The 25,257-nt window shown below is 61.2% G+C and overlaps 1 protein-coding gene and 1 long non-coding RNA gene across 5 annotated transcripts; one reads left to right on the forward strand and one right to left on the reverse strand.

Annotated features, from left to right (window-relative positions):
- Window positions 1-196: 196 nt before the first annotated feature.
- Window positions 197-21,072, reverse strand: GLIS2 (GLIS family zinc finger 2). Of its 3 annotated transcripts, none has more exons than XM_081554896.1 (7): window positions 20,509-21,072; window positions 6,449-6,698; window positions 5,398-5,570; window positions 4,675-4,851; window positions 4,464-4,597; window positions 4,263-4,381; window positions 197-2,964 (listed from the first exon to the last, which is right to left on the reverse strand). In XM_081554896.1, the coding sequence occupies exons 2-7, from the start codon at window positions 6,618-6,620 to the stop codon at window positions 2,165-2,167; spliced, it is 1,575 nt and encodes a 524-aa protein (XP_081411022.1). In that variant the 5' UTR covers window positions 6,621-6,698; window positions 20,509-21,072; the 3' UTR covers window positions 197-2,164. The 3 variants fall into 3 exon arrangements, with proteins under 3 accessions (XP_081411022.1, XP_081411021.1, XP_081411023.1); XM_081554895.1 differs by lacking the exon at window positions 20,509-21,072 and adding an exon at window positions 10,038-10,369; XM_081554897.1 differs by lacking the exon at window positions 20,509-21,072 and adding an exon at window positions 10,030-10,346.
- LOC145531724 (uncharacterized) lies at window positions 9,566-11,584 on the forward strand. Of its 2 annotated transcripts, none has more exons than XR_014072691.1 (3): window positions 9,566-10,348; window positions 10,459-10,614; window positions 10,817-11,584. It is a non-coding gene; the product is annotated as an uncharacterized LOC145531724 (long non-coding RNA). The 2 variants fall into 2 exon arrangements; XR_014072692.1 differs by having other exon boundaries at window positions 9,866-10,348; window positions 10,474-10,614.
- Window positions 21,073-25,257: the final 4,185 nt, after the last annotated feature.

Raw genomic sequence — 25,257 nt, forward strand, 5'->3', positions numbered from 1 at the left:
CCTTCCATCTCAGCACCACCGTTCCCACCTGTCCAGCTCCCAGCAGCAGACGGAGAGCTTGTGGCGCCCACAGGGTTGGGAGGAAGCCCCGGAACAGGGCCTCAGCCTTGGTGGGGGACCCTAGAGCCAGGCACAGGCGACCAGAGGTGGTCTCCCGTGTGTGGCCCAGCTCCTGACATATCTAAGACAACCCATGTTTGTAACTCACTTTTATTTCGTTTCTTTATAAACTTCCTCTCACATGGAGGAATATATTGTTATAGTCATTAGCTTATCTCTCTTTTCTTTTTTTTAAACTCTATGCTAACAGCAATGGAGCCAAGAGGAGGAAAAACATAAGCTACGATAGAAAGGCACTTAGAACCTGTTAGAATACTGATATCCTGGAATGTGCAACAACAGACCGACAACAACGACACGCACACCGGCCCCCTCGGGCCTGGTCTATCACCGAGTCACATGCTGAGCTAATGTCACCTTCCTATGCCCTGTTCCTCTGCTCCTGGGGCTTGAGTCCAACCCCTCGCCCCAAAGGGGACTTAAGGCCTGGGGCCCTTGTGGGGGTGAGGGGCCTGGGTCGGGGTGGGGCACGAGGGAAGGAGACCAGCTCCCTCCTGCTCTGCTCGCAGCCCCTTCAAGGGGCAGAGCCAGCGCTGCGGGCCCGTCAGCGGGCCAGGTCAGGGTGACCCCTCTGGGATAGAAGGGCAGTCCAGGAAAGGGCGGGTGAGCAGAGAAGCGGCAGGGAGACCCCAGAACTGCACGGGGGCCAAGGGTTCCCCTGCAACCCCGCAGCTCCCCCGTCCCGTAGCTGGGACGTGGAGGGTGCGGCCCAGGGCAGGGCCAAGGCCAGGAGTCCCCCAGACTGAAACTGGGCCCCCAACGGGAGGGAGCACGCGGGCCCAGGGTGGGGCACAAGATGAGCTGCTGCCCCATCAGGGCCTGGTGGGGAGAGCCTGGCCCCTGGGCTGGGGCAGCAGTGTGGGCTCCAGGGGCACTTGGAGCCCCCACGCCCTGGGCTCCCCTGGCCCCCGGTGTGGGGACACGGAGGGCAGGGGCTCAGTTCAGATAAGCCAAAGGAAGCAGTCAGGCCACAAGGCCAGCTCTTCCCTCTGGCTTCCCCTGTCCCCACGGCCTCCGTGACTGCCTCACTGCCCCTCATCCCTTATTGAGCCCAGGTCCTTCTGTCCGTCCATCCGTGGCCACTGGGACACTCCCGTGCCCGGCACCGGCCTGGAGCCCCCTCCCCTGCGCTGGCTCTGCCTTGGCGCCCCCAGAACAGAAGCCGTGTCTTGGTCTGGGGTTGTCCCTAGCCAGCCTCCCCGCTCTAACCGCCCTGCAGGCCTCTACCGTCCCCGGTGCAGGGTCCCAGGCCAGGCCCAGCCCCTCCTGTTCCCTGAGCTGGGTGCCTCTCCCGATTCAGGGCTCCCTGAAAGCAGAGGGATGCGGGGGCAGACGAGTGGCCAGCCAGCCCAGAGCAGGAGGGCAGTGTGCTGGCCTCCACAGACGGCAGGCAGTGGGGGGCAGCTGGTTGAGCGGGCCTCCCTCCCTCAGCTGGGAGGCACCTTGTCATGGGGGGAGGTGGCTTCTTACTGTGGCTTAGCCGCGGCCTGCGTCTGTCTTGCTCTCCCTCTGGAGGGTGGACCAGAGGGAGAGGGGTCGGGAGCCTCCAGAGCAGGGGCCCGGTGAGTTAAGCAGGATGGGGTGGGGCCTTGATCCCAGGGGGCTCTTCCCAGCTCACCACTGAAGGGGTGGGAGGGAGCCTGGGGCCAGCGGGGAGGGCCGATGCCACCCCCAGTTCCACTGCTGGGTCAGGGCTGGCAAGTGGGCAAGGGAGAGAGGGTGACCTGCCCAGCTGGCCATTGGATGAGGGAGACAACCAGAGTGGGTGGGGGGTGGGCAGGCGTGGGCCGGAGGTGACCCAGGCCTCAGCGCCTAGGGGTACGGCTCTCCCCGAGCCAGCAGACCCAGTTCCCCCCCCACTCAGGAGCCCGGGTGCCCACAATGCCCTTATAGCACCATCCTTGCTGCCCAGGGCCCCCCTCCCCCAGGGCAGGAGGACATTATTGCTATTTCGCAGAAGAGTTTCTGTTCGTCGTCGGGGGCAGGCAGGCAGGGCTGGGAGCTGCCGGCTGGGCTGCAGGTGGTCGGCGTCTACCGAGCGGGTTCAGTTCACCACGGCCGGTTTGAGCAGCACGGAGCCCGGCGGGATGACCACCCAGCCGGGGGCAAGCGCCTCTGGGCTGCTGGCGGCCGAGTTGACACCCGTGGACAGGTCCAGCACGGTGCCGGGCAGGAGGGGCAGGCCGTCGGGGCTCGGCCGGGAGCGGCTGCCCTCAGTCCTCTCCAGGGGGGTCTTGCGGCCCTCCGAGCCCAGGGCCCTGGCCGACACGACCCCACGCCCCTTCTCCCCCTCGGCCTTGCCGCCAGCGGAGCCAGCGAGGAGAGAGACCACGGGCAGGCCCAGTCCGCCGGCCCCAAAGGGCGAGGGCAGCAGCGGGTTCTTGGCCAGGTTGAGAGGCAGGACGGGGCCAGGCAGCCCAGCGCCCATGCCCCCCGCACCCCCGGTGCCCCCGCCGTTGCCACAGGCCAGGGCGCTGAGGTCGAGGGGGCCGGGGGCCAGGGGCAGGGGCAGGCCGGGCAGGCCGGGGCCACCAAAGAGGGCTGCGGGGTTGGGGATGATGATCTGTGCCCCGCTGACGTAGGGGCTGCCGTCGGGCGCGGGCAGCGGGGGCTTGGGGGTCGGGCGCAGCTGCAGGAGCTCGTGCTGCTCATGGGACACAAAGTGGCCGTGGGCCTTGATGTGCTTGCGCAGCGAGCTGGGGTCTGTGTAGCGCTTGTGACAGCCAGGCATCTTGCAGTAGTAGGGCTTGTCCACGTAGTGGGTGCGTGTGTGCTTGAAGCGGTCGCTGGAGTTGGAGTAGCGCTTGTTGCAGCCCTCGTAGGGGCACACGTAGGGCTTCTCGCCTGTGGGGCGGAGCGGGGTGGCATGAAGGGCTTCCACCACCCAGCCTGGCTTCCCACCCCCGCCCACCCATCACCCCCCACGGACCGAGAACACAGGCTGATTCGGATGGCCTTGTCCCCAGCACCTACATCAGCTCTGACTCCAGTGGCCTGGCTGTGTGTACCCTTGGCCCCGAGCCTATGCTTCAGGCTGTGATGACAGCAACCCCTTTCACAAGTAATGACACACAGACCCTGCTGGTGGTGCCTGGCTCGCAGTGAGCGCACAGGGGTGCCCTTGACCCTCACTCAGCAGTGGCTCCAGGCTTACACCAGGGCTTCCCTGGTGGCTCAGACAGAAAAGAATCCACCTGCAGTGCAGGAGACTGAGGGTTCAATCCCTGGGTCAGGAAGAACCCCTGGAGGAGGGCATGGCAACCCACTCCAGTATTCTTGCCTGGAGAATCCCATGGACAGAGGAGCCTGCAAGGCTACAGTGCCACAGTTCCCCTGGGGGTCCCAGAGTTGGACACAACTGAGCGACTAATACTTTCACTTCACTTTCACCAGTGGCTCCAGAATTACTAAAGGGACCCCGCTGACCAGGGCTGTGGCCAGAATCCCACAAGGCTGTGAGCTTTTGAAAGTGCCTCAAGTATAAAATATACAAGTATAAAATATACACCAGAGGGACTTCCCCAGTGGTCCATTGGTTAAGAACCCACCTTGCAATGCAGGGGACGTGGGTTCGATCCCTAGTTGGGGAACTAAGATCCCAGATACTTCAGAGCAACTAAGCCTGCGTGCCACGACTAGAGAGTCCCTGTGCTGGCAACGAACGATCTCTCATGATGCAACTAAGACCCCAGGCAGTCAAATAAATAAATACATAAAATATACCCTGGAGTCCACGGACTTTGTAGGAAACGAAGAATTGCAGTATCCCACTGATGTTTTAATATTAAAATGATTGCATTTTGAATATACTGGGCTCAAGAAAATGTATCATCGTATTATCTCACCGTGTATTTCTTTGTACTTGTTTTTTTCAATGCGGGCAATTAGGAAATTTAAAATTAGGCATGTGGCTCTGCCAGCCAGTGCTGGCCTTACTGTGCGTGCCAGTGTCCCTGAGGCGCGAGTGGACACACTGCATTCAGGGGGCACAAGTCGACAACCACACCAACACAGTGCGGAGCAAGACGCAGGAAGACGCGTCTGTGCCCTGAGGGCGGGTGGGGCAGGTCTCCCCCCCCACAGGACAGGCCCCACCCCCAGTGGGGTCGCGCGCCCATCCCCCGGCTGCGGGGGGCCCTCACCTGTGTGTGACCGGTTGTGGATCTTCAGGTTCTCCAGGCGGGAGAAGCTCTTGCTGCAGGTGGGGCAGCGGTGCGGCTTCTCGTTGGTGTGCGTGCGAATGTGGATAAGCATCTTGTACCTGCTCCGGGTCGGGGGGCGGGGAGCATGGCTCAGCCGCTGGACACTCGGGCCCCCCTTACCACCCCCTCGCCCTCCCTCACCTGGCGTTGAAGCCGCGGCCGTGGCGGGCGCAGCCCTCCCAGTGGCAGCAGTAGCCCGCGTCCTTCTCAGGCTTCACGTGGTAGTCGTTGACGTGGTCCACCAGGTCTTGGAGGAGCTCAAAGGGCTGGTTACACTGCGGGGCCAGGAACGTGCTGAGCCCGTGAGGGGGCCGCCTGCCCCGGACCCTGCCCCGCCCTGCTCCCCGCTCACCTTGGCCCAGCGACACACCAGCTGCTTGGGCAGCGGCAGCTCTGGCGAGAGGCACTTGTCCTTGGCGGGGGTGAGGAAGGAGGAAGCAGGCAGATGCAGGGCCCCCCCAGAGCCCAGCGGCAGGAAGAACTGGAAGGAGCTGGGGACACCGTCCAGGTAGCGCAGCGGCTGGAGGTCCTGGTGGGGGGCGTGGGGCAGAGCGGGTCAACAGCTGCCCACAGGCCCACTGGCCCAGACCCCTGCCCGCCTGGCCCATCTCCCTCTGTCCGGGAGCTGAGTGGTGCCCCACACAGGACAGGTCCCAGCCCCAACCTCTGGTACCTGTGCACAGGACCTCTGTGGAAAGAGTCTGTGCAGATGTAAGTTTAGAGAAGGTCAGACTGGCTGGGGACCCTAAAACCAGTGACCAGTGTCTCCACAAGAGAAAGAGGGAGATTTGGAGACACACAGAGGGGAGGAGGCCATGTGAAGACAGAGGCAGAGAGACTGAAGTGACACAGCCACAAGGCAAGGGACGCCTGGAGCTGCCAGAAGCCAGAGGAGGCCAGGGAAGATCTCTCCAGAGCCTTGGGAGGGCGCACAGCCCTGTCAGCACCTCAATTCTGGACTTCAGCTTCCAGAATACACTTCCGCCATTTTAAACCGCGCAGTTCACGTGGTCCTTTGTAACAGTGGCCCCAGGAGGTGAGTGCACCATCTTGAGAACGTGCGTCTCCCCCTTACCGGGCCGGCGGGCGCTGTGGGCAGGTCCCCATTGCCCTGGCGCTCGGGGGATAGCGAGCTGCTGCCATTGGGGGAGTCCAGCCCAGACGGCGGCGACAAGCTGAGGTCCACCAGGGGGGCTGCTGAAAAGCGTCCCTCCACCTTCTCGGGGAACTTGGGGTTCAGCAGGAAGCCTAGGGCAAAGGTAGGATTTGGGGGTACTGGAGCCAGGAGTCCCGGTGGGCCAGGCCCTCCTGCCCATGACTACTCCACTGACTCGGAGCAGAAGCTAGCCATGGCGCCCCCATCCCCAGCCACCCAGGAACCCAGGAATCAGAGCCTCCACAGCCGATAGGCGTGATGTTTGCCAAGGTGGGAGCCTGGCCATCGGTTAAGACGGGAAGTACTCATTTTTCAGACAGGGGTGGGCTGGCACACAGGGTAAGTAACTGAACAGGAACTTGAATCCAGGGCCCCTGGCTCTCATCACAATGTCAGGTAAGGACTTGACTCACTTTCCCCCCGCCCCGGTCCCTTTTCTCTTTCTGCCTCAGTGCCCCCTTCTGTAACATGAAAGGTTTGGGCTGGGTGGCCCAGCTCAGATACAGTACATCCGGTTTTCAGGGTCCATGTTCAGAGTTGGAGCGGAAGACCTGAGCCTCAAGTAACCTCCCCCACCCAGAGAAGCACCTGCTGGGCTTCGTCCCCCATCTGCCTGGCTGGCTGACCACACTGCCTCAGAGCCCAAATGTGGGGCCACAAGGCCTTCTGCCTGTGTGTCCCCTGCTGCCCCTTAAAGCTCCCCCAAATCCACCCAGAGGCCTCAGTCTGAATATTAACTCTGCTGAGCCAGCTTGGGAGCTGGGCTGGTCAGTCCCCTCCTCCCAGGGACAGTGTCTCCTGCAGAGATGAACTGCTGGGAGGGTGGGTAGAGAGTGTCGGGGGGGGCACCCTAAGTGAGGCTGTGAGGGGCTGCGACTGCATCCAGGTGGGCTCATCAGAGGACGTTTTTCCTATCACCAGGGCTCCGTCAGGGCTCCGAGATAGCTGCTCCGCCCCAGGCGTGCAGTACCTGAAGGCGGGGAGCCCGGGGAGCCGGGCGTGGGGCTGTCGTCTGCCAGACCGAGCTCCCTGTGCAGGGCTCGGTGCCGGGCTGCACTCAGCGTCCTCTCCCGCTTCTCTCTCGCCACCCGGAGCTTGGTGATGCTCAGCTTCAGGTCGAGCGGCTCGTCCAAGGAGTGCATGGTGGTGGGGGCCGGGGGGTGGGCGCAGCAGCAGCGGCAGGCAGCAAGGGGCTCCGGAGCTGGTATTCAGGCAGGAACCTGAGAGACAGCAGGAGCTGTGCTGTGACACTGGGACCCCAGACTCACCCTCGGGCTGTGCCCACTAAAGCCCACATGAGTGGAGAGGCGGTGGGCGTGGGGCAGTGTGAATGCTGTCTCCCGGGCAGAGAGACCCTCTCGGTGGGCCCGGACAGCAGGTATATCAGAGAGAGCCAACCACCGACCCGGATTTAACGCGTTCACTTCCTGCGAGGCTTTCTGGGAAGCAAAGTGCACAGGGTCCAAGCCTGCCATGAACGGAGCTTTAGTGACGGCCTCAAGCTGCAAAGGTAGGCAGTCGCACAGCCTTCAGATTCAAGGCCAGATCTTCTCCCTGGAACTGGCCGGGCAAGTCCCAAAGGTCATTTCTGACTGGGTGGGAGGTCATGCCTGGGACACATGCCTGATTTGAGCGGGAAGACCCAGAACCAGGCCAGAAGGGCAATGCGTGTCCACCCACGTAGCCTTCAAAGGGCCTAGCTACTGACCACTGGGCTAACCCCTCTAGGCAGCCCCCTAGGCACCTCCATGGGAATGAGGCTGAGAACTTGTCCCAGGCAAGCCTTCCAAAGCATGGCCTGGCTCCAAGGGTTGGGCGGACAGACGGGTGGCCTTGTGTTCCACGGCAGAGGGCCCCACAGGCTGGGGAGCCAGAGGCTCTGGGCCACCACCAGGGGGCAGCTGGGGACTATGGCCCAGCCAAGGCCAGGGTAGGGGGAAGTGATCAGCTGTCTAGTGGTTAGTAAAACACATACATACATAATTTTTTTAATAGTGATGATACTCATTTTGAGTGGTGCATTTTCACCACTTCCTTAGAATTTCTCAACAGTATAACGTTCTTCACATGTACAAAAACCCAAGAACAAGGTCAACTGTTCATTCCAAATTCAAACATCATTTTTTATGGCAGCAAACTTTTCACATGCTGGGAAATGGTGTTTCCTTGTGTTTGTTCATTGAGATGATTGCACCCTGATATCTCCAAAGATAATCCCTGCCGTTCACCAAATCCAGCTCTTCACAATTTCATACAGAACATCCCAGAGATGGTAAAAGACTATATTTCACTAGTTCACGGGCTTGCTGAGCTGCCTGGAGCTCTTTCCACGGAGCAGGACGGGGACCTATGTTCCCAGTCATCTTCTCCAGGACAAGCCCTGAGGCAACTCTAAACGAGCCTTGCCCCAGCTCCAAGCCTCCACTCATTCATCTCCCAGACAAGACCCTGTGTGCACACAGGTCACAAAGTCCTCACTTAGGGCCCTCTGCTTCTGAGGACACATCCCAAGACTCCAGCGCATGGCTAAACAACACTGGAGTCTTGGAGCGTGGGGAGGGGGCTGCGTTATCAGAGTATGGGTGGTGGCACTTGGCCATGGGACTGAAATCTGTGACTTGACTTGTCCCTCCATCAGGTGGGAGCTGGCAGATCTGTCTGGATGAACCCACAAGCAGCGCGTGCATAGGTCAGGAGTTCTCAGTGATGCCGGGGGCTGGGACCACACTGCCACCTTGTCCCCTTAGGAGCTCCAGCCTTAGACAGGCAGGTGGGTGGGTGACAGTGATAAATGGGCCTGGGCCCCCTCCACTCTTCCTCTATCTGGGCAGGGAGCTGCCCTCTGCCTGACCCACCCCCCAGTGATGTCTGTCTGTCTGTGTGTCTGCCTGTCCCTCCACCTGTTTATTTTTAGACACAGGCCCAGTCCAACCTCCCTGAAGCTCCTCTGTGCTGGGAGCCTGGAAGGGGAGGAAGGAAGTAAATATTTATGCTGATTAAGAATTCAGGAGCCAGGAAGGGCTGGTGGCCTGGTCCTTCAGCTGGCCTAGGGCCATAGGCCTCCCCACAGCCTCTGTCCCCAGCCCCCCACCCAATCTCTTGGAGGAGACCACAAGGGCAGGATGGTTTGGGAACTGGGAATTCAGACTGACACTGACTCTCACTGGCAACACTACTCAAGTAACATCCTTTGGCACCTGCCTACTGCACCCCACCCCACCCCAGGTCCCCGCCAGAGGGGAGCCAGGGAGGAACCATGGGTCACCTCGTTTTGGAGACTTGCAGGAGACACTGCCTTAGCTCAGAAAGAGGGAGGACCCCAAAAGGAGCTAGTCTCCCAGGGTGAGGCTGGGACTCCAGCACCCCCTGAATCAGCAGACCCAGTCCCCAGAGACTCCACCCTAACCCCCCTACTTCCTGCCACTGGTCCTGCCCTGGGAACAGAGGTTCATTCTGATGGAGCCAGAGCCCAGCCAGGAGACTGAGACTGGTCACTCCTTGGGAAAGGAGGAAGGATCAGCCCCCCGAACCCACAGCTCCCAGCACTCCCCCACCCCAGGGTGTCCCCATCCATCCCAGGGAAAGATGCCTGCGACCCTCCTTCCTGCTTTGACCGTGGCCAACCTGGAAGTGCCCCCTTTCACCCCTCACAGGCAGTGGGGTGGCCAGTTCTGGGCTCGGCTCTGCTCTTTGTTCCCGGGTTGGATGAAGGGGGGCAAGCGAGAGCTAGTGTCACTTCTCTTGGGCCTGAGAAGCCCTGAGCGGGACCAACCCGCGCCAGAACCCCGGGACTGGAGCGGCAATCACTCCCTGGAAGCCGGCCAGCCAGCTATCACCAGATTGATTTTTCCGGGGTGGGCGGGTGGACACTCGGTGTTTATTTTCCGAATAAGGACAGGGACCCGCCTCGCCGAGAGCAGAGGCAAGTTTCTTGGGCAGCGCGGAGCCCAGAGAGAGCCAGTGCCCAGCGGGTGCCGCGCGGAGCCCGGCTGCAGAAGCCCCGGCCCAGTTTCCCGCTAGTCGCGAGATGACCCCACGAGCGCCCTGCTACCGCGGGGTCGTGCGATCCCCGATCGCTGGAGGGGGCGGTTAGGGAGGCGGCGCCGAGGTGGCCGCGCGCCGCTGCTCCAGCTGCGAAAGGAACTAATTAGGGCGGAGGGAGCGGGAGGAAGCGGCGCGGAGCGGTAACGCGCGGGGACGCGCGGGGACCACCGGGGCGGCGGGGGCGGGGCGGGGTCACCCCGAGGGTGGGCCGCGCTGGCCTTTGGGGGGCCGGCCCCCGCCTCGCCGCGCCCGCCGGCCTGGTGCAGACAATGGCCGCTATTGTGCGCCCGCCGGCCGCGCGCAGACGGCCCCCAGCTGCAGCGCCCGCAGCGCCCGGCCGGCCCTACCTGGCGGCGCGACCAGCCACCGGCGGAGGGGCGGGGCGAGCGCGCGGCGGGGCCGGCCCCTGGGGAAACTGAGACCCGGAAAAGGCCCCGCCTCCGCCAGGTCCCGCGGCGAGGGGCGGAGCGCGGACCCTAAAGGGGTGGGGGTGTCTTTATCTATCACGCTCCCACCGTGTGCTGGGAGCCATCTGTGCGCCCCGAACCCTCTAAAGCCGCTTCTGTTGAGCACCGATGAAGAAACTGAGGCTCAAGGTCACCAGGAGCCGCTGACAGGAATCTGTCCTGGAGAAAGCCCCTCGTCCCTGCTTGGGAGAGGCCCGCTGGTTGGCCCCGAGCCGGGAGAAGTGCCGGTGTGGATGGAGGCGGTGAGCTTGGCACACCCCACGGAGAGGCACTCAGGGTCTCCTTGGCAGAAGTAGAGGATAGGGCCCGCTGTAAGATGGTCCCCTCCGTCCCGCCCACCCACAGCTGCGAGGAGCCAGGTGAGTGGCAGCCAGGGTAGCAGTGTTGCCAGGCAACAGGAGGCACACTCCTTATTCCCGGGTGATGGGGGTGCGGGGGGGGGGTGGTCCTGACTCTGCCCTTTGGTCAGCCACGACCTGTCCAGCCTAGGACTTGGGGACAAGGACCCAGGAGGCACTTCTCAAAAGTCCACGTGGCCTTCTTGCTACGGAATGAAAGCAGAAGCAAGTCCCTGGCTTCCCCTGTGCCAATCAGCTCGCACCTGCTCAGGATGCCCCTCCGTCTGGTACAGGGACCAAAACCTTCAGTACAGGGATCCTATGGGGGGAAGCTGAGGGCCAGGAGGGGAGACCGCTGGCCCACATTGCACAAGTGGGTGGCAAGCCCGGGACTGGAAGCCGAGGACGAATATCACCACCATCCACCAGCTGTCGGGCAATGTACCAGTACCTGTTTAAGTCAGGTGCTGTTTCATCCCCATTTTACAGATGCAAAACCGAAGCTTAGGGAAATGAAGTGAACTGTCCTGGGTCACACAGCTTGTCTCTGGCAGAGCTGAGTTTCAAGCCCAGGTGAACGCAGAAGCTGTATTCACCCATCGGCCCCCCTGGGGGCCCCTGGATGTGAGAAGGGGCTCTGGCTTCCCACCCTCTCCCTGCCCAGGTGTTTGTGGGAGCTGCGTGCTGAACCCCAAGGGGCAGCAGGCAGTGAGTGGGCGCTGGAGGAGCCGACTGTTGGGGGGTCCACAGGGAGGCTTGGAGAGCTGAGGGCAGACATGCTGCCAAAGCAAACGGCCCCACAGCCCCGCATTCCTGGGAACCGTTGCTGCACCCTGCTCTGGCCAAAGGCTCCGCCCTCCTCAGCCGCCCAGCGGCGGGAGCCGGAGGCAGGGGCAGGCCTCATCTCCTCCGACCCGCTTCCTAGGTAGGCTGCAGTGCAGGGCTCCAGTATGGGTCAGACCACCCGGGCTCCAATTTGGCTCTGCCACGTCCTGCCCACGTGAGTCAGGGCAAGTCACCTCCCAGTCTGGGTCTCATTGTCCTCATCTCTAAATTAAGATGATAATACTGCAGGGAATGGCACCCCACTCCAGTATTCCTGCCTGGGAAATCCCATGGACAGAGGAGCCTGGTGTGCTACATACAGTCCATGAGGGTCGCAAAGAGTCAAACATGACTGAGTGACTAAACACACACAATAGTGTAAGACACCCCCCTCCATTGGATTTTGGGGAGAAATAAATATGATGATGCCCATCCAATGATTACTTCAGTGTTTCCCCCTGTTATGTAACGTTCAGCACCTAGAACAGTGCTGGGCGCATAGTAGGTGTGTAATCAAACTTGTAAATGAATTGTCACCAGCACTTGAGTCCCCCAAGTCTTTGGCCAGTTGGGGGGCTGTGAGGACAGAGGGGACTGGCCCTCCTGCTGTACCCACATAGAGTCTCGCCCTCACCTGGGAGAACCCCTGCTTCAGTTGAGGACACAACTAAACAAGCTTGTGCCCCTCAGAGGGAGGGCCGCAGGCCCTGCTGTCCCACGGGGTGGCCCCAGCTGGCCCCAGTCCGCTTCCAGAACCCGACTGCATCAAAGCAAGAGCGCTGGGAGGCCCCGGACAGTCTCTGAGCAGCCCTGGAAGAAACAGGCCTCCTCTCAGGACCCAGGGAGGGGCTTATCCTGAGGGCTCAGCCCGTGCAGGTCCCAGGAGAGGGCCCAGTGCGGGGCGGACAGTACTTCCTGGAAGAGCGTGGGGTTTTGCCTTTCCTGGGAACCTCCAGATGGGAAAGCAGACCCTGCCCTCACCCCCAAGATGGGCGCTCAGCCGGCACATGAATTGGAGGGGGGGCAGCTTCTCCAGGTCCCCTGGAGGCTAGACCCTGCCCAGGTGGGAACCAAGGGCCCCCAGGTGACACGGCCAGGGCGGAGCTCTCTGCTCAGCCATAAAGGCCTCGGGAAAGCTCCTAGCTGGGCAGCACCTGAGCAGGGGTGCAGGCTGGGAGCCCCTACTTGGGCGCATACCCAGAGTCACCTGGAGCAGGGCATGACAACCCACTCCAGTATTCATGCCTGGAGAATTCCATGGACAGAGGAGCCTGGCGGGTTACCGTCCATGGGGTCGCAGAGAGTCAGACACATGCACACCCCTGCACGCTCCTGGGGCTCTTACTAGTGGCTTATGGACCTTAGGGATCCAGAGTCTGGTTACCAGGTCCCAGTCTCCCAGCCACCCCTCTGCGACTTGGTTTCCTCATCAGGAACACAGGCGCCATGGATAAGGTGCCAGCTCACGAGGCAAGCTTGCCTGGCACCTGGCACACAGGCGGTGCCAGCAACTGGTATCCCTGAGGATTCTTGTTCCCAACCCTGGGCTGGGTGGGGGGCTCCCACACAGTAACTCCAGGGTCACCCCGATGGGTCAGGCAGCACTGCTGCTGGAAGGCCAGCAGCTGGCTCGCCCACACCCCTCCCCAGCTCCAGCTCCCTAGGATCCACACTTCCCTCCCCAACGCCAGCAGGGTGACACCAGGCTGGAGTTGAGGGTGCAGCTCAAACATAGACACACACACCCATCCAGCTGTGGAGCCCAGCCTGGCACAGAGGCCTCCCCTGGCCGGGTGGCTCCAGGCTCATCAAGGCGGGCCCCCGCCCCCTGCTGCCTGCCCGCCTGCAGCCACCTTTGCACAACTATGTCTGGTATTTTCCTGTCTGCACAGCTTTGGGGGGAGGTGGTGCGTGGGGCTGTAAGCACTGCCCGCACCTGGGCCTGGGCCAGAGGGGAGCCCGCCAAGCAGCCCCCACGCCCGGGGCTGGGGTGGGGGGGGCGCGGGTGGAGAGGGAAGGGCTGGGCCCTGGGCCGCCCAGATCCCGGGGAGGGGCCAGCAGGGGAGCCAGACGGAGACACACACCCGGAGGCAAGGATCAGGCACGGCCCTGAACCCTGCCAGGCAGCGCCACTCACAGTAGGCTGGCAGTGCTGGGCGCTCGGCCAGTGGTCTTGAGGGCCTGCACAGGCGTTGGCCAGTGTCCCACGGGACATGGACGGGCACCCCCAGACACAGAGGCACACACATGTGTCACACCTGTGCACACGGGAGACAGCAGGTAACCAGTGTCAGGGTCCTGGACCCAGGACTCTGGGGCTTATGGGTGAGAGCAGGGGTGAGGCCCAGTCCCCACCGAGGAGGGAACACTGCGCTTCCCACACCGGCCCTAGCTGCAGGACAAGCCCAGGAGTGCCTCCCGTGTTCTGGGGGCCCACCCTTCCCCCCACCGCCCCAGGATAGGGATCAGGCCCACTGGGAACAGCACCCACCAACTCACAGGGCAGGAGGCAGCCAGCGGGCTCTGGACTTCGGCCCTTCCCTCAACCTCATTTACCAACTACTCAGTTATGCATTCCAACACCAGGCCCTCCACTGGGGCCTGGGGCCCCACAGATGAATGAGAATGAAGGTCACCCAGCCTGCACAGAGGTGAATAGTGTCAGGAGGGGGCTGCTAAGATCCACGTCGGCCACATGGACAGGGGGCGGCGGGCTGGGGCCCTCACGAGCGTGGCGGGCCAGGAAGGGCCAGCGTGCCTCCTGTGCACCATCTTTGTCCATCCTCAGGACCCTGGGAGTTAGATGCTATCCTCTCCACTTTCCAGATGGGGAGACCGAGGCTCAGAGTGGTTCCGCTATCTGCCAAAATCACAGAGCTTATCAATAGCACAGCTGGGATTCACCTCCAGGCTCCAAAGCCCACAGTCTGCATCCAACATGGCAGAGGCCTGGAGGTGTGGCCCCAACTGACCCACAGCAAGTCTCCCTGTCATTCAGCAAAGGAGGAAGCCCAAGAGAAAGGCCAGGCCAGTGGGCAGTGATCTGGAGGGCATTGGGGAGCCATGGAGTACTCTATACAGAAGACTGCCGTCTTCCTTTCCAGCCCATCTTCTATCCCCAGACTCTCCCCTTCAGCACCTCCTTTCTCAGGATTCCCTGCCTCTTGCCAGCCTGATGCTCCCCCCTCGGGTGCTAGCTCCTGCCCCACAACCTTCCACACTTCCATATTCTCCTCCAGCTGCTACCCTCCTCCAATCTCCTCCAGCAAGTCTCCCCGGATTCACCCTCTCTGATCTTTGCCTTCTGCAACCGCACGTGGGCTGTTCTTCCAGGTGCCTGAGAGTTAAGCAAGGGACCTGCCTCTGTCCCCACACTGCTGAGGGCAGCCTCCCTAGCCTGCAGTGCCTTGTGCTGCCTGGCACATGTGCCCTGGTCCAAGTCCTCACTAACGCATCACTAACACCACTCCTTCTACCAGAGTGAACTGGACAGCAGCTGAAGCAGGATGTGCTGGGGACTCAGACCCAGAGAAACAGGCCTGCTCCTAATTTGATGTGGACAAGTCTCTGGGCTTCAGTTCCCCATCAGTGAAAGGAGGGGGCCAGCCAAGAGTAGGACCAGAGCTTGAACTTCCAAACCCTTTCTCTAAGGGCACCATCATACCTGCCCTTCACTTTTCTCGAACACCTGGTACTGAGAGTTTGCTGAGGGAATGAATCCATTGGTGGTACCTACCAGCCAGGTGAGGTGTGGAGGGGCTTAAGGCCCAAAGAGGGAAGTGGCTTGCCCATAGAGGCCTCCTCCTCCCGGTTTGGGGCAAGAGAACCAGGAGCAGATCTGGGTGGTGAGGGTAAGGCGTAACCCTGGTGGGTTAAGATGACCAGAAGGGCCCAGTTCCCCCAGCTTCATCTCCTGCCACCCCCCCGACTTCCTCAGCCTTGGCACAGAGCCTCCCCAGAACAGCTGGCTTAGACCAAGCCCAGCAGGGGCTCCAGCAGGAACTCTGGACTCCACCCTCCACCCCACCCCACCCCAACCCCACCCCAGCCCTCTTCCCAGCCACCCTGCCCCGCCCCTGCTCCCACTCTGGGCAGGAAAGCAAGTCCAGAAGCCAGGGGCCATCTCTAAACCCAAAGGAAACACCCACTGGGTGGGGCCGTGCCAGGCCTGGCCTGTTTCAGGCTCTTGGGGCTCAGGGCCCACAGAACCACTCAGGGTGTCCACTAGGTGTCCTGAACCGGGGAGTTGGGGGCTAGACCTGGAGGAGGAGATAGCCAGCAGTACTGGAGTGGGGGGCATTTTGGAGCAGGCCGGACAATGGGGGGCCCCACAGCCTTGTGGGGAGGGGGACATCACAGCTCTGGGTCAGCAGCCTGGAAGTCTGGTGATACGGGTTGGGTGGGGGGTGGGGGTGGTCCTGGACACAGGAAGGAGTGGCCCTGGGGAGAAATGGTTCAGGCAGGCTGGGACTTGCCAGGCAGACCCAGGTGGACCGTGGGGGGAAGGGAGAGAGGTGTCCTCCGGACACAGCTGCCCCCCCCCACACACTATGCAGAGGACAGGGGGCAGCAGAGAAGCAGGAGGGGCTCCTGGACTGAATTGACATTTCAGGGGCCGGGGCCACGCAATCTGAGGCTCTGGCTCCCCTCTGACCCCAAGTGACCCTGGGCCAGGCCCTCAAGTCTCCAAGCCTCAGTGTCCGCTTCCCACCTCCTTGCTGCCAGAGTCCCAGTGGAATGCTAGCCTGTGACCCTCAGTCAGCCAGGCAGGAACGTCTTCCTGGAGGCTCCCAGGGCTGAGTCAGGCAGCTCAGCAGTCTCCAGGGGCCTCCGCAGGTTCCCACCCGCCCTTGGCCGAGACTGGAGGAGGGGGCCAGGGGCCAGGGGCCGGGGCCGAACCCTCCTGCAGACAGCCATCTGCCGTGACTGGAGTTCCATGGGCACACGCAAGTCACATGCCAGGCCTGCCCTGTGCAGGGGACTACCTGGCTGTCTAGCAGGAAGACAAAGGACCTTCGGAAGCTCCAGCCAACTGCCCCCCCACAACGTTATGTCCCTGGAAGAGTCTCAGCTCCTGCCGCCCATCCCTCACCAGGGGCACGTGGAGCAGATGGAAGCCCTCCCCCATTGGAATCACCTCCCATCTCTGTGCCCTGGAGGCCCCTCCCAGCCTGGCTACCAGTTAACCAGACCCTCCATCCATCAGAGGGGGGAGGTGGGGCGGAGAGCCAGAGCTCCCTGCCCCTCAAGGTGCCCAGAGCCAGGGCCTCTACCCGGCCCAGCCTAAGGAAGCTTGAAAAGACATGTCCCAGGCAGAAGGCAAGTCAGACCCCGGGGAGGGGGGCTGCCCGGAGCTCCCTGGGAGGGGTCCCACAGCCCCAGAGATGCAATGGGAAAGAGGACCAGGGTCCCCTGCAGCCCTGGGCCCGGCCTCTACTCCCCCATGGAGAAGTCTGAAGCTGAGGCCAGGAGGATTAGTGCCAGGGAAATGATGGAGGCGTGGGGCCCGGTGCACGCAGCTGCTAGGGCCAGCTCGGGCTCCCCTCTTGTGCCAGGCTGGGAAAGTGGCCACCAGACCCCACCACCACCCTCCAGAGCCATAGCAGACCCAGGAACTCAGGCCCAGACGCCCATCAGCCCTCCTCCATCCTGTGCCTCAGTTTCCACCAAATAGGGATCGGTGGGTCTCTCTCGGGAGGCTCATGTAGCAATTTCAGGTGACGGACGTCAATGCTTGCAATGGCCACTGGAAGGCATCCTGTGGATTTTCTCAGGGAGCTGTTACAGGCGTTCCCCCACTGCGACTCCATCCTCTGACCCACTTTACCTCCCCACCCTCACCCCCACCCCCACCCCCGGGACCTTAAGCTGGCATTTTTAATAGTTGGAGAGACAGCAGGGGTTTGTAGGGCCAAGTTGGAGCCTGGAGAGAAATCTGGGTCTACTCCAGACTGTGCCACTGCATAAGACACCCCACGACCCAAGTAAGTCCTTTACTGTCCAGGTGTCAGGGTCACCCCAATTGTGGCTGATGAGCAAAGCACTAGTGGTCCTGGTTGAAAGTGCAGGTCCCTGCCCCCAGAGTGGGACTGAGGCAGCCACCTGGGAAACCTTGGGGGCAGATGTGTCTCAAGGGCCTTCCAGAAGCTGATCTCTCCCACCCAGGGCTGGCGGTATCCACCCCCGCCCTCCTGGTCCTGTTATTCTTAGAGAGCTCAGCCCCCAGACTCACGTCTGGGCTGAGGCCCATCTCTGGGACCCTTTCACAAGCCTAGAGAGGGGAGGCAACTTGGGTTGGGGGAGATCAGCATCTTTCGGCTGGCCCCAGAGACCCCCCTCACCAGCCATGGACACCTCCCACCTCTGAAAAGGGTGCTTATCGAGATGAAGGGAGGACCAGCCAGCATCTTCCAAGGGTCACCCCTCTGGCCTCACTGTGAAATGTAAAATAACAATAACCCCAACAGAGGAATATCCAGCCCCACTGCGCCCAGCTCAGGGCCTCTCCACTACAATCCGAATTTCCCACTTGGGTAAGGGGCCTCTTCAGCACCGCCCAGGACATGGAACCTGGGGAGGCGTAGGGCACTGGAGAGAGTCCCCACGGCAGTGTGCCTTTCAGCACTGGGGTGCGGGGACCCCCCCCAAATGCCTCCCAGAGAGCTCAGCTGAACGCCCCAGCCCCACATCTGGTCCCCCCCGGCCACAGCTGTCGCCACCCTTGCCCATCTTGGGATTGCCCCAAACTCTGCCTGGCACCCGTCCCCGCCCTCTCGCCCAAGTGGGACACTCGGATGCCAGGCGAGCCAGGGTAGATGGAAACGCACATGGGAAAATGTTGTCAGGAAAAATACATTCTTCCTTCTGTACCATGGCTCAGACCCTGGGAGGATTAGGTGGTCAATGACACTCCCACCACCTGGGCTAAGGCCAGGCCAGGAAAGGAGGGGAGAGGGATCCACAGAGTGGGGCTGAGAGGGGTCCAGGCCCTCTGACACACCCCAGGGAGGGGCCCTGGCAGAGCTCGGTCTTCCCCAGGCCAGGGCACACCGTCGCCCTGTCACCCTCAGCGGGCGGGCACTCCCAGCAAGGAGGGGAGCCCGGGCAGGAGAAGACATCGCTGTGGCTACCCATTTGCAGTTGGGCTTTTCAGAAACAACAAAAGCCTTGGGGCGGGGGGGGGGGGGGGGAGCGGGGCGGGACTCAGTTCACACGATTGTTTAAAATGAGGTTTCTGGATGTCTGTGGCATTTAGTTATTCATACTGGCTCCACCCACGGATAATTGAGAGTAGGCTTTTGTTGGCCTTAGCCCCCCTCTCGGCAACCCCCCACCCCCAGGTCTTCTCGTGGACTCTGCAGTTCTGGAAGATCACCTTGTACAACCCTTTGGTTTTACAGATGAGGAAACTGAGACCCAGAAAGGGGAAGAGCCTGGCTTGCCCAAGGACCCTAGGGAGTTGGTGGTGCAGCCAGAAGTCAAATCCAGGACGTCGGACTCCCAGGCCAGGGGCTTTTCCCACTCACCCTCCAGGCTGTGGCCCAGTTCCAGCGAATCCCCCAAAGCCACTGACCCCAAAAGCAGTGGTGCCTGGAACCGGGGTGACTCACTGTCTGGCTTCCTGGGGCACCTCCTCCCCACCAGTGAGGGAGAGACTGGCAGGTGTCCCTGTGTAGACAGCCAGGAGCAGGGAGAGGCCCCCCCAGAGGTCCTACACCAGGGTCACTCAGGGGCCGAAGAGCCCCAGCTGGAGGGATTTAACATCAAAGGTCAAAGGTCACAGACAGGGAAGGGCAGGCAGGCATAGGGGTCAGAGGGTCAGCGCTAATGGCAGCTCCGGAAAGGAGGGGGAGGGGAAGGAGCTAAGGAAAACAGGGCCGCTCCCAAGGGGTCCTCAACTCCCATAAACGGTACCCAAGCCCCTGGCACTGTCTCCAGCTCAGATGACTGCAGACGGGGCCAAGCCAAGCTGGATTGGAGGTCAGAAAGGGGTGTCCCCGGGACGGGGGTCCCCAGGTGCAGCCCTTCCCCCAGTGCAGGCCAGAGCCAGCTGGGAGGCCCAGCCTGGGCCCAGAGGGGAGAAGAAGGAGCAAAGGGGAGGCTCGGAGGTCATGGAGAGCATGTGTGAGTGGGGCTGGAACAGATGTGGCGGGTGGGCACACTGAATCCCCTTCCCCAAGCTTCTTCTGAAGCTGCACCTGAAGCCCCACTTTCCCTCCTGGGTGCCAGGACCAGGGAAGCTGGATCTTCAGATGGCCGCCTCCAAGGACCACAGCTCAGGCCCTGTCCCTGGCCCAGACCAAGAACCATGGGAGCCCAGGCCTTGGCCAGGTCCCCAGCTGGCCTGGCTGCCCCCTCAGTGTCAAGCACTCCCTCCAGAGCCAAGATCCTGGGCTGTGATGGCTGGGGGCCCAGGGCTCCTCCCAGGATCCCTTCCCACTTCCCAGGCCCCAGGGTAGGGCTGGGCAGCTCCCTGCAACCATCCCTGCCCAGGGTGGCCGGCCAGGCAGGCCCTCCTGGACAGGCCTACGGGCGGCAAGCTGCCCTGCTGTGGCCTGAGTACCCGGCTGGGCAGGGCAGTGTGCCAAGGCCTCCAGGTGCCAGCTTGGATTCCAGCCCCATCCCAGGGGGCCTGTGGGGAAGCAGGGCGCAGGCATCTCCCTCCTTCGGGATGCACCTGCCTTGCCCCCTCCTCCCGCCCCCTCCAGACCCTCCCTCAGGCGGACTGGAAACCCCTGCTCTCCCCACTCAGCCAGGCCCTCCTGCGTGCACGCGGACAGCAGTGGGGGACAAGTGCCGGACAGGATGCCAGCTCCCAGTCCTGACCCCCGGGCCCGAGGGAGGCCGGGGCGAGCCAGGGGCAGCAGGAAGAGGCTTCCCTGGACCCGGGAGGAGATACCTCTCAACTCCCGTCCTAGGAACAGCCCCACCGTGGGAATGGGCGGCTGCCCGGCTGCCCAGGACAACTTCGTGCCCGGCCTTGAGGTGGGGGGGCCCTCTCACCCCGCAGCGCGCCCCTCGCCGCGGCCGCCCAACTTCCCTGCCGAAGTTTGCTCCCTCCTGGGGCCCGGCCGCGGCTCTGCCCGGCCTCCCGACGGATGGAGGTAAGGAGGGAGGAGAGAGAGCGACGGAGGGACTCGGCCGGGGGAGCCGGCGAGGGAGGGAGCGCGCGAGCCAGCGAGCGAGGGAGCGAGCGCTGGGGCCCCGGCGAGGGCTCACAATGGCCCGGGGCGAGGCGCGGATTCGCGGGGGAGGCGACTCCCGGGTCCCGCAGCCCCCGCCGACAGGCCAGCCCCTCCCGCCGGTCCCGTTCCCCACGGCGCGATGCCCGGGGGGGGGCCGGGGGCGCTTCTTACCTCGGCGGCGGGGGGCGGTCGGGCTCCCGGCTGCGGGCTCCGGCGGTCGGGGGCGGCGGGGGAGCGAGCGGGGAAGGGGGCCGGGCGGGCGGGAGCCGGGGCGCGAGGCTCACGGGGCGCGGGCTCCCCTGGCACGGCCGCCCGGCGCCCGGCCGCTCCGCCACATCTGCAGCTCCGGCAGGGAAGGTGGCCGCGGCGGCCGGGCCGTGCGGGGATGTCTTAGAGAGGGAGGGAGGAGGGAGCCGGGAGGAGGGAGCCGGGAGGAGGGACCGGCGGGCCGCGGAGGAGGGGGAGGAGGAGGGGCGCGGGGGGCGGCCTCCCCCCCGCCTCCCTCCCCCGCTGCTTCCCTCCCAGCAAACCCCTCTCGCCGCCGCGGCCCCAGGCCCGGGGCGCCAGCTGCCAGGCGGGGCGTGCGCGTCGGGGGGAGGGGGCGGCCGGGAGCCGGCGCTGGGCCGGGGGAGGGGCGGAGGGGAGGAAGGGAGGGTGGCGCGGCCCCGGGGAGCGGGAACCGGGAGGGAGGGGGCGCCGGGCCGCGGCCGGGCCGCGCGCGCGTCCTCTTCTGCCCCATCCTCGGGTCCCCCCCCCGCGGCCCCGCCCCCAGCCCGAGGGCAGCGCTAGGACACGGCCTGGGAGGTGGCCTGGGGGTGGCGGGCAGGCGGTGGGGGTTGGCGGGGAGGGACGTCCCGCCTTCGGGGAAGCCCGGAGAGGGGGCGGCGCGCGGAGGAGGACCGGCGGGAGGGCGTGTGGGCCCAGAGGAAAAGCCCCGAAGGTCTGGAAGATGGAGGAGGTCGCGGCGGCTGAGGGGGCGGGGGCCCCTTGCCAGCCTCCCGCGGGGTCACCTTGGCCAGGCCCCCCGCGGCTCGGGGCGGCGGAGAGGACGGCGGCAGTGCCTCTCCGCGGGCCCTGATTTCTCCGCCCAGCCCAGTTCCAGGAACGCGCGGGCAGCGCCCGGCGGGCAGAGGCCCGGGCTCCGGATTCGGGGCGGCGCAAGCGAGGGTTCGAGGCTGGTCTCAACCCCTCCTTCCCGTCCGATGTCGGGCTGCTGGTCCTCGCCTTGTCCTCGGCCTCAGTTTCCCACTCGGTGGAATAGGGAGGAGTCCCCGCCGCGGTCTTGGTGCCGGCATTTGGGGACAACCTGCATCGTCAGCGCGAGCGCCTGCGAGGGTCGTTGATCGCTCCTGGACCCTCAGCGCCCAGCGCGATGCAGGCAATTAGGAAGTGCAAGGAGTGAGAAATCAACTGCAGCCGGCTAAGTTGATTTCAACCTCTTGAGATTGAATTCCATTCTCGAATTCTTTAAGTGTGTTTTGTTTGGGTCAACCCGGAGACCCTGCCCAATTATCTTATTGCTGTCTAGTGGCAAATCTTGATTCAAAAACAAACCCTCCTGGTGTTGGCCAAAGCTGCCAGTTGGCCTTGAGGAGTCCGGGAGAGGAAAACCATCCACTCTAAGCGAGGCATCTTGACTCTGGGTGTAATTTTGCCTTCATTCGTGCGGTTGGTGCCTGCCGAGAACCTGAGAGGAGAAGGTCATCATCACTCATTGTCCTCAGTGCCTGGCACCATGCTCCCGCACATAGTAGGTGCTCAGGATATGTTTCTCTGATGGACACAGAGCAGGTGCTCATTCCATCTTAAGTGGTCACAGAATGGGCACATAATTGGTGCTGTGAGCTGTTATGTGGGCAGGTAGTAAATGCTCATTACATTTCCAGCATAGGGATACATAATAGGTTGCATAAATGGACAAGTGATAGGTACTCATGACTGTTACATGAACAGACAAGAGGCTGTTGGGTGATACATGAAAGGCCAGTAGGCCTGCACCATTTGGAGGTGACCTCCCCTGTCCCCACCCTACCCCAGTTTCCCTGTGTGAATAATGTGGAGTGAGGCCGGGTTAAACATTAGCTGGCAGATGGTCCCGAGGGAAGGCCAGCTTCGGGACCTAGCACCTCCTAGGAGGGGGCTGTTAAGGGCCGACGCTCTGGGCTCTGAGTCCACTGACCAGCCAGTGCGTGGGGAGGGGCAGGGGCCGAGGGCCGCAGAGCGCCCCCTTCCTGCCTCCTGGATTCGACCCTGGGGGAGCCCTGCAGCCTGGTGCCTCACTTCGTCCCAGTTGGCCCTGCAGGCTCCAGCTGTGAGGAAATGCAGGTGTATGGTAAAAGGTACACAAGTGGCAAGTTTTATATCTGTTAAAAGTGCTTATGGAATGCTTACAGGATGCCAACGACAGTGGGGACAGATAGTGAACAATCCCAGCCATCCTTGCCCTTCTGGGTCTCACAGTTCAGCTGCAACTGATTCAAGTGAAATCCACAGGTCTCCACACTATGAGGGGACATGACCACAAGAATCTTTAACCCATGAGGACCTTTCTCATTTGTTTTTCTGCTCCCGTGTGTTTTCATGAACAAGCACTTTGCTCCCAGTGAGAACTCTGACTTAGGATTCCCACATTTGGATGATAAATAATAGTATCTCCTTTCTGAGGTTGTTATGGAGATTAAATGAGGTATATTCTCAATACACATTAGCAATCACTACTAGGAATCAAGAGGGTTCCCAGATGGCACTAGTGATAAAGGACTTGCCTATCAATGCAGGAGACATAAGAGACACAGGTTTGATCCCTGGGTTGGGAAGATCCCCTGGAGGGGAGGGTATGGTAACCCACTCCAGTATTCTTGCCTGGAGAATCCCATGGACAGAGCCTGGTGGGCTGCAGTCTATAGGGTCACAGAAGTCAGACATGACTGAAGCAACTTGGCACACATGTACACACAGCAAGTATCATTAAGCCTGACCCACTGCTTTTCAATTCCAGGACCCAGTTGGTGTCCCCTTAGCTGCAAACAAACCCCTAAATTTGGCACCTGCAAACCCAACAAGAATGAGGAACTCGATATATAATTTTGGTGGAGTTGACCCAACCAGAAACCCCCCATTCTCAGCCAGACTAGTTCTTTCTCTGAATGGGATGATTTACTTTCATTATATTCACAATAACCCTGAGGGTGGGTCCTATGATTATTCCCATTTTGCAGAGAAAGAAACTGAGGCAGAGATTAAGTAACATGGCCAAGGTCTTAGAAGATAGAAGGAGGCATAGACCCAGTTGTGGTCTCAATCAATCTGAGTCCAAAGCATTTGTTATAATTGCTGCCTCCCTGGGGCATCAGCTAAGTGGTGGGATGGGGTATGGGACATTTCAGAGGGCCAGTCTCAGAGAGGGTTTTTCATGGTATGCTTTTCTGGGAGGGAGCACCTGTTATGGCAGTCAGGCCAAGCGTGGCTTCCTCCTTCTAAGTGTAAGGTGGGTGAACAGGGATGTCTTCTTCCCCTAGTATGACACTAGATCTCCTCCCTCCAGGAGCCCTTATTCTGAGTACCCATCCTTTGCCACCTGCTCCCCTCCCATGTGTTATGTACTGTCTCGTCTATTAGAGCATAAATTCCCCAAGAAGTAGAAGAGGGGGCAGTATCTGCTTTGTCACCCCCCCACACACAGGGTCCTGCCCAGGGCCTGGCATCACCATAAATATTGCTGTTAGAGACTGAAGGTTTGTGTCCTCCTCTGTATTCATATGTTGAAGCTCTACCCCCAACCCTGATGTGATAATATTTGCACATGGGGCCCTTAGGAGGTAATTAGGTTTAAATAAGTTCATGCAGTCCCCATGATGTGATCGGTGCCCTTATAAGAAGAGGAAGAAAGTTGGAGCTCTCTCTTTCCCTCCCTTTCTTCCTCTCATGTGAGGACACAGCAAGAAGGTGGCTGTCTGCAAGCAAGGATGTGAGCCCTCACCAGGAACTGAGTCTGTGAGCACTTTGATCTTGGACTTCCAGCCTTCAGAAGTGTGAGAAATAATGGTTGGTTAAGGCACCCAGCCTGTGTGTTTTGTTATAGCCACTGGAGCTAAGATAATTGCTAATATATTTGGGGGTTGAATATTGTCCCTTAATCCTTCATCAATGAACTTTTTTTTTTTCATGTTGCATGGCTTGCAGGATCTTAGTTCCCCAACCAGGAATCAAACTGATGCCCCCTCGGCAGTGAAAGCACCAAGTCCTAACCACTGGACCACCAGGGAATTCCCAATAAACATTTATTGAACATCTCCTAGGTTCCCAATCATTCAACAGATGCCTATTAAACTGTTATCATGTGTTCATTTAACAACATTTATTGAGGGCCTGCTGCGTGCTGGGCTAGCAAACTCATCCAGGTTTCCAAGGGGATCACTCAGTCTAGGGTGGGGTCCTTGCCTGTCAGTACCCAGAGGGGACATGGCTCACTCATTCACACACATGTACCTGCCCACTTAGTACATGGCTCTTTGGTTAACACATGATGAGTTTCAGTCCAGCAGAAACTCAGCTGTATAAATATGGTTCTTCTCTTTCCAGAGCCTTTAATCTATTCAAGGGGCTGGAATTGAATAATATGAGACAACATGTGAGTCTGAAGACTTGTTTCAGATGTAGGAGAGGTAATAGGAACCAGGATAGATGAATGGTATCTCTCAAACCCCAAACTCTAGCCCTTAACCTCAGCCAAGTCATCAACTCTCTCTTAGTTTCCCTGTCTGGGAAACAGTGATCCTCATGCCTGCTATGGGGCTATATGAGGCTCTACTAAAAGGGAACACAAAGGGCTGGAAGGGAGAAACAGCACAGCAAATGGTAGCTGCGCTATTGTTAATGAAGCCTGCAACCCACTGTGAGTGGGGCCCAGGCACAAGGATG

This window comes from Giraffa tippelskirchi, chromosome 13 (assembly GCF_054371585.1).
Source record: "Giraffa tippelskirchi isolate mGirTip1 chromosome 13, T2T-mGirTip1v1.2.pri, whole genome shotgun sequence".
Taxonomy (NCBI): Eukaryota; Metazoa; Chordata; class Mammalia; order Artiodactyla; family Giraffidae; genus Giraffa; species Giraffa tippelskirchi.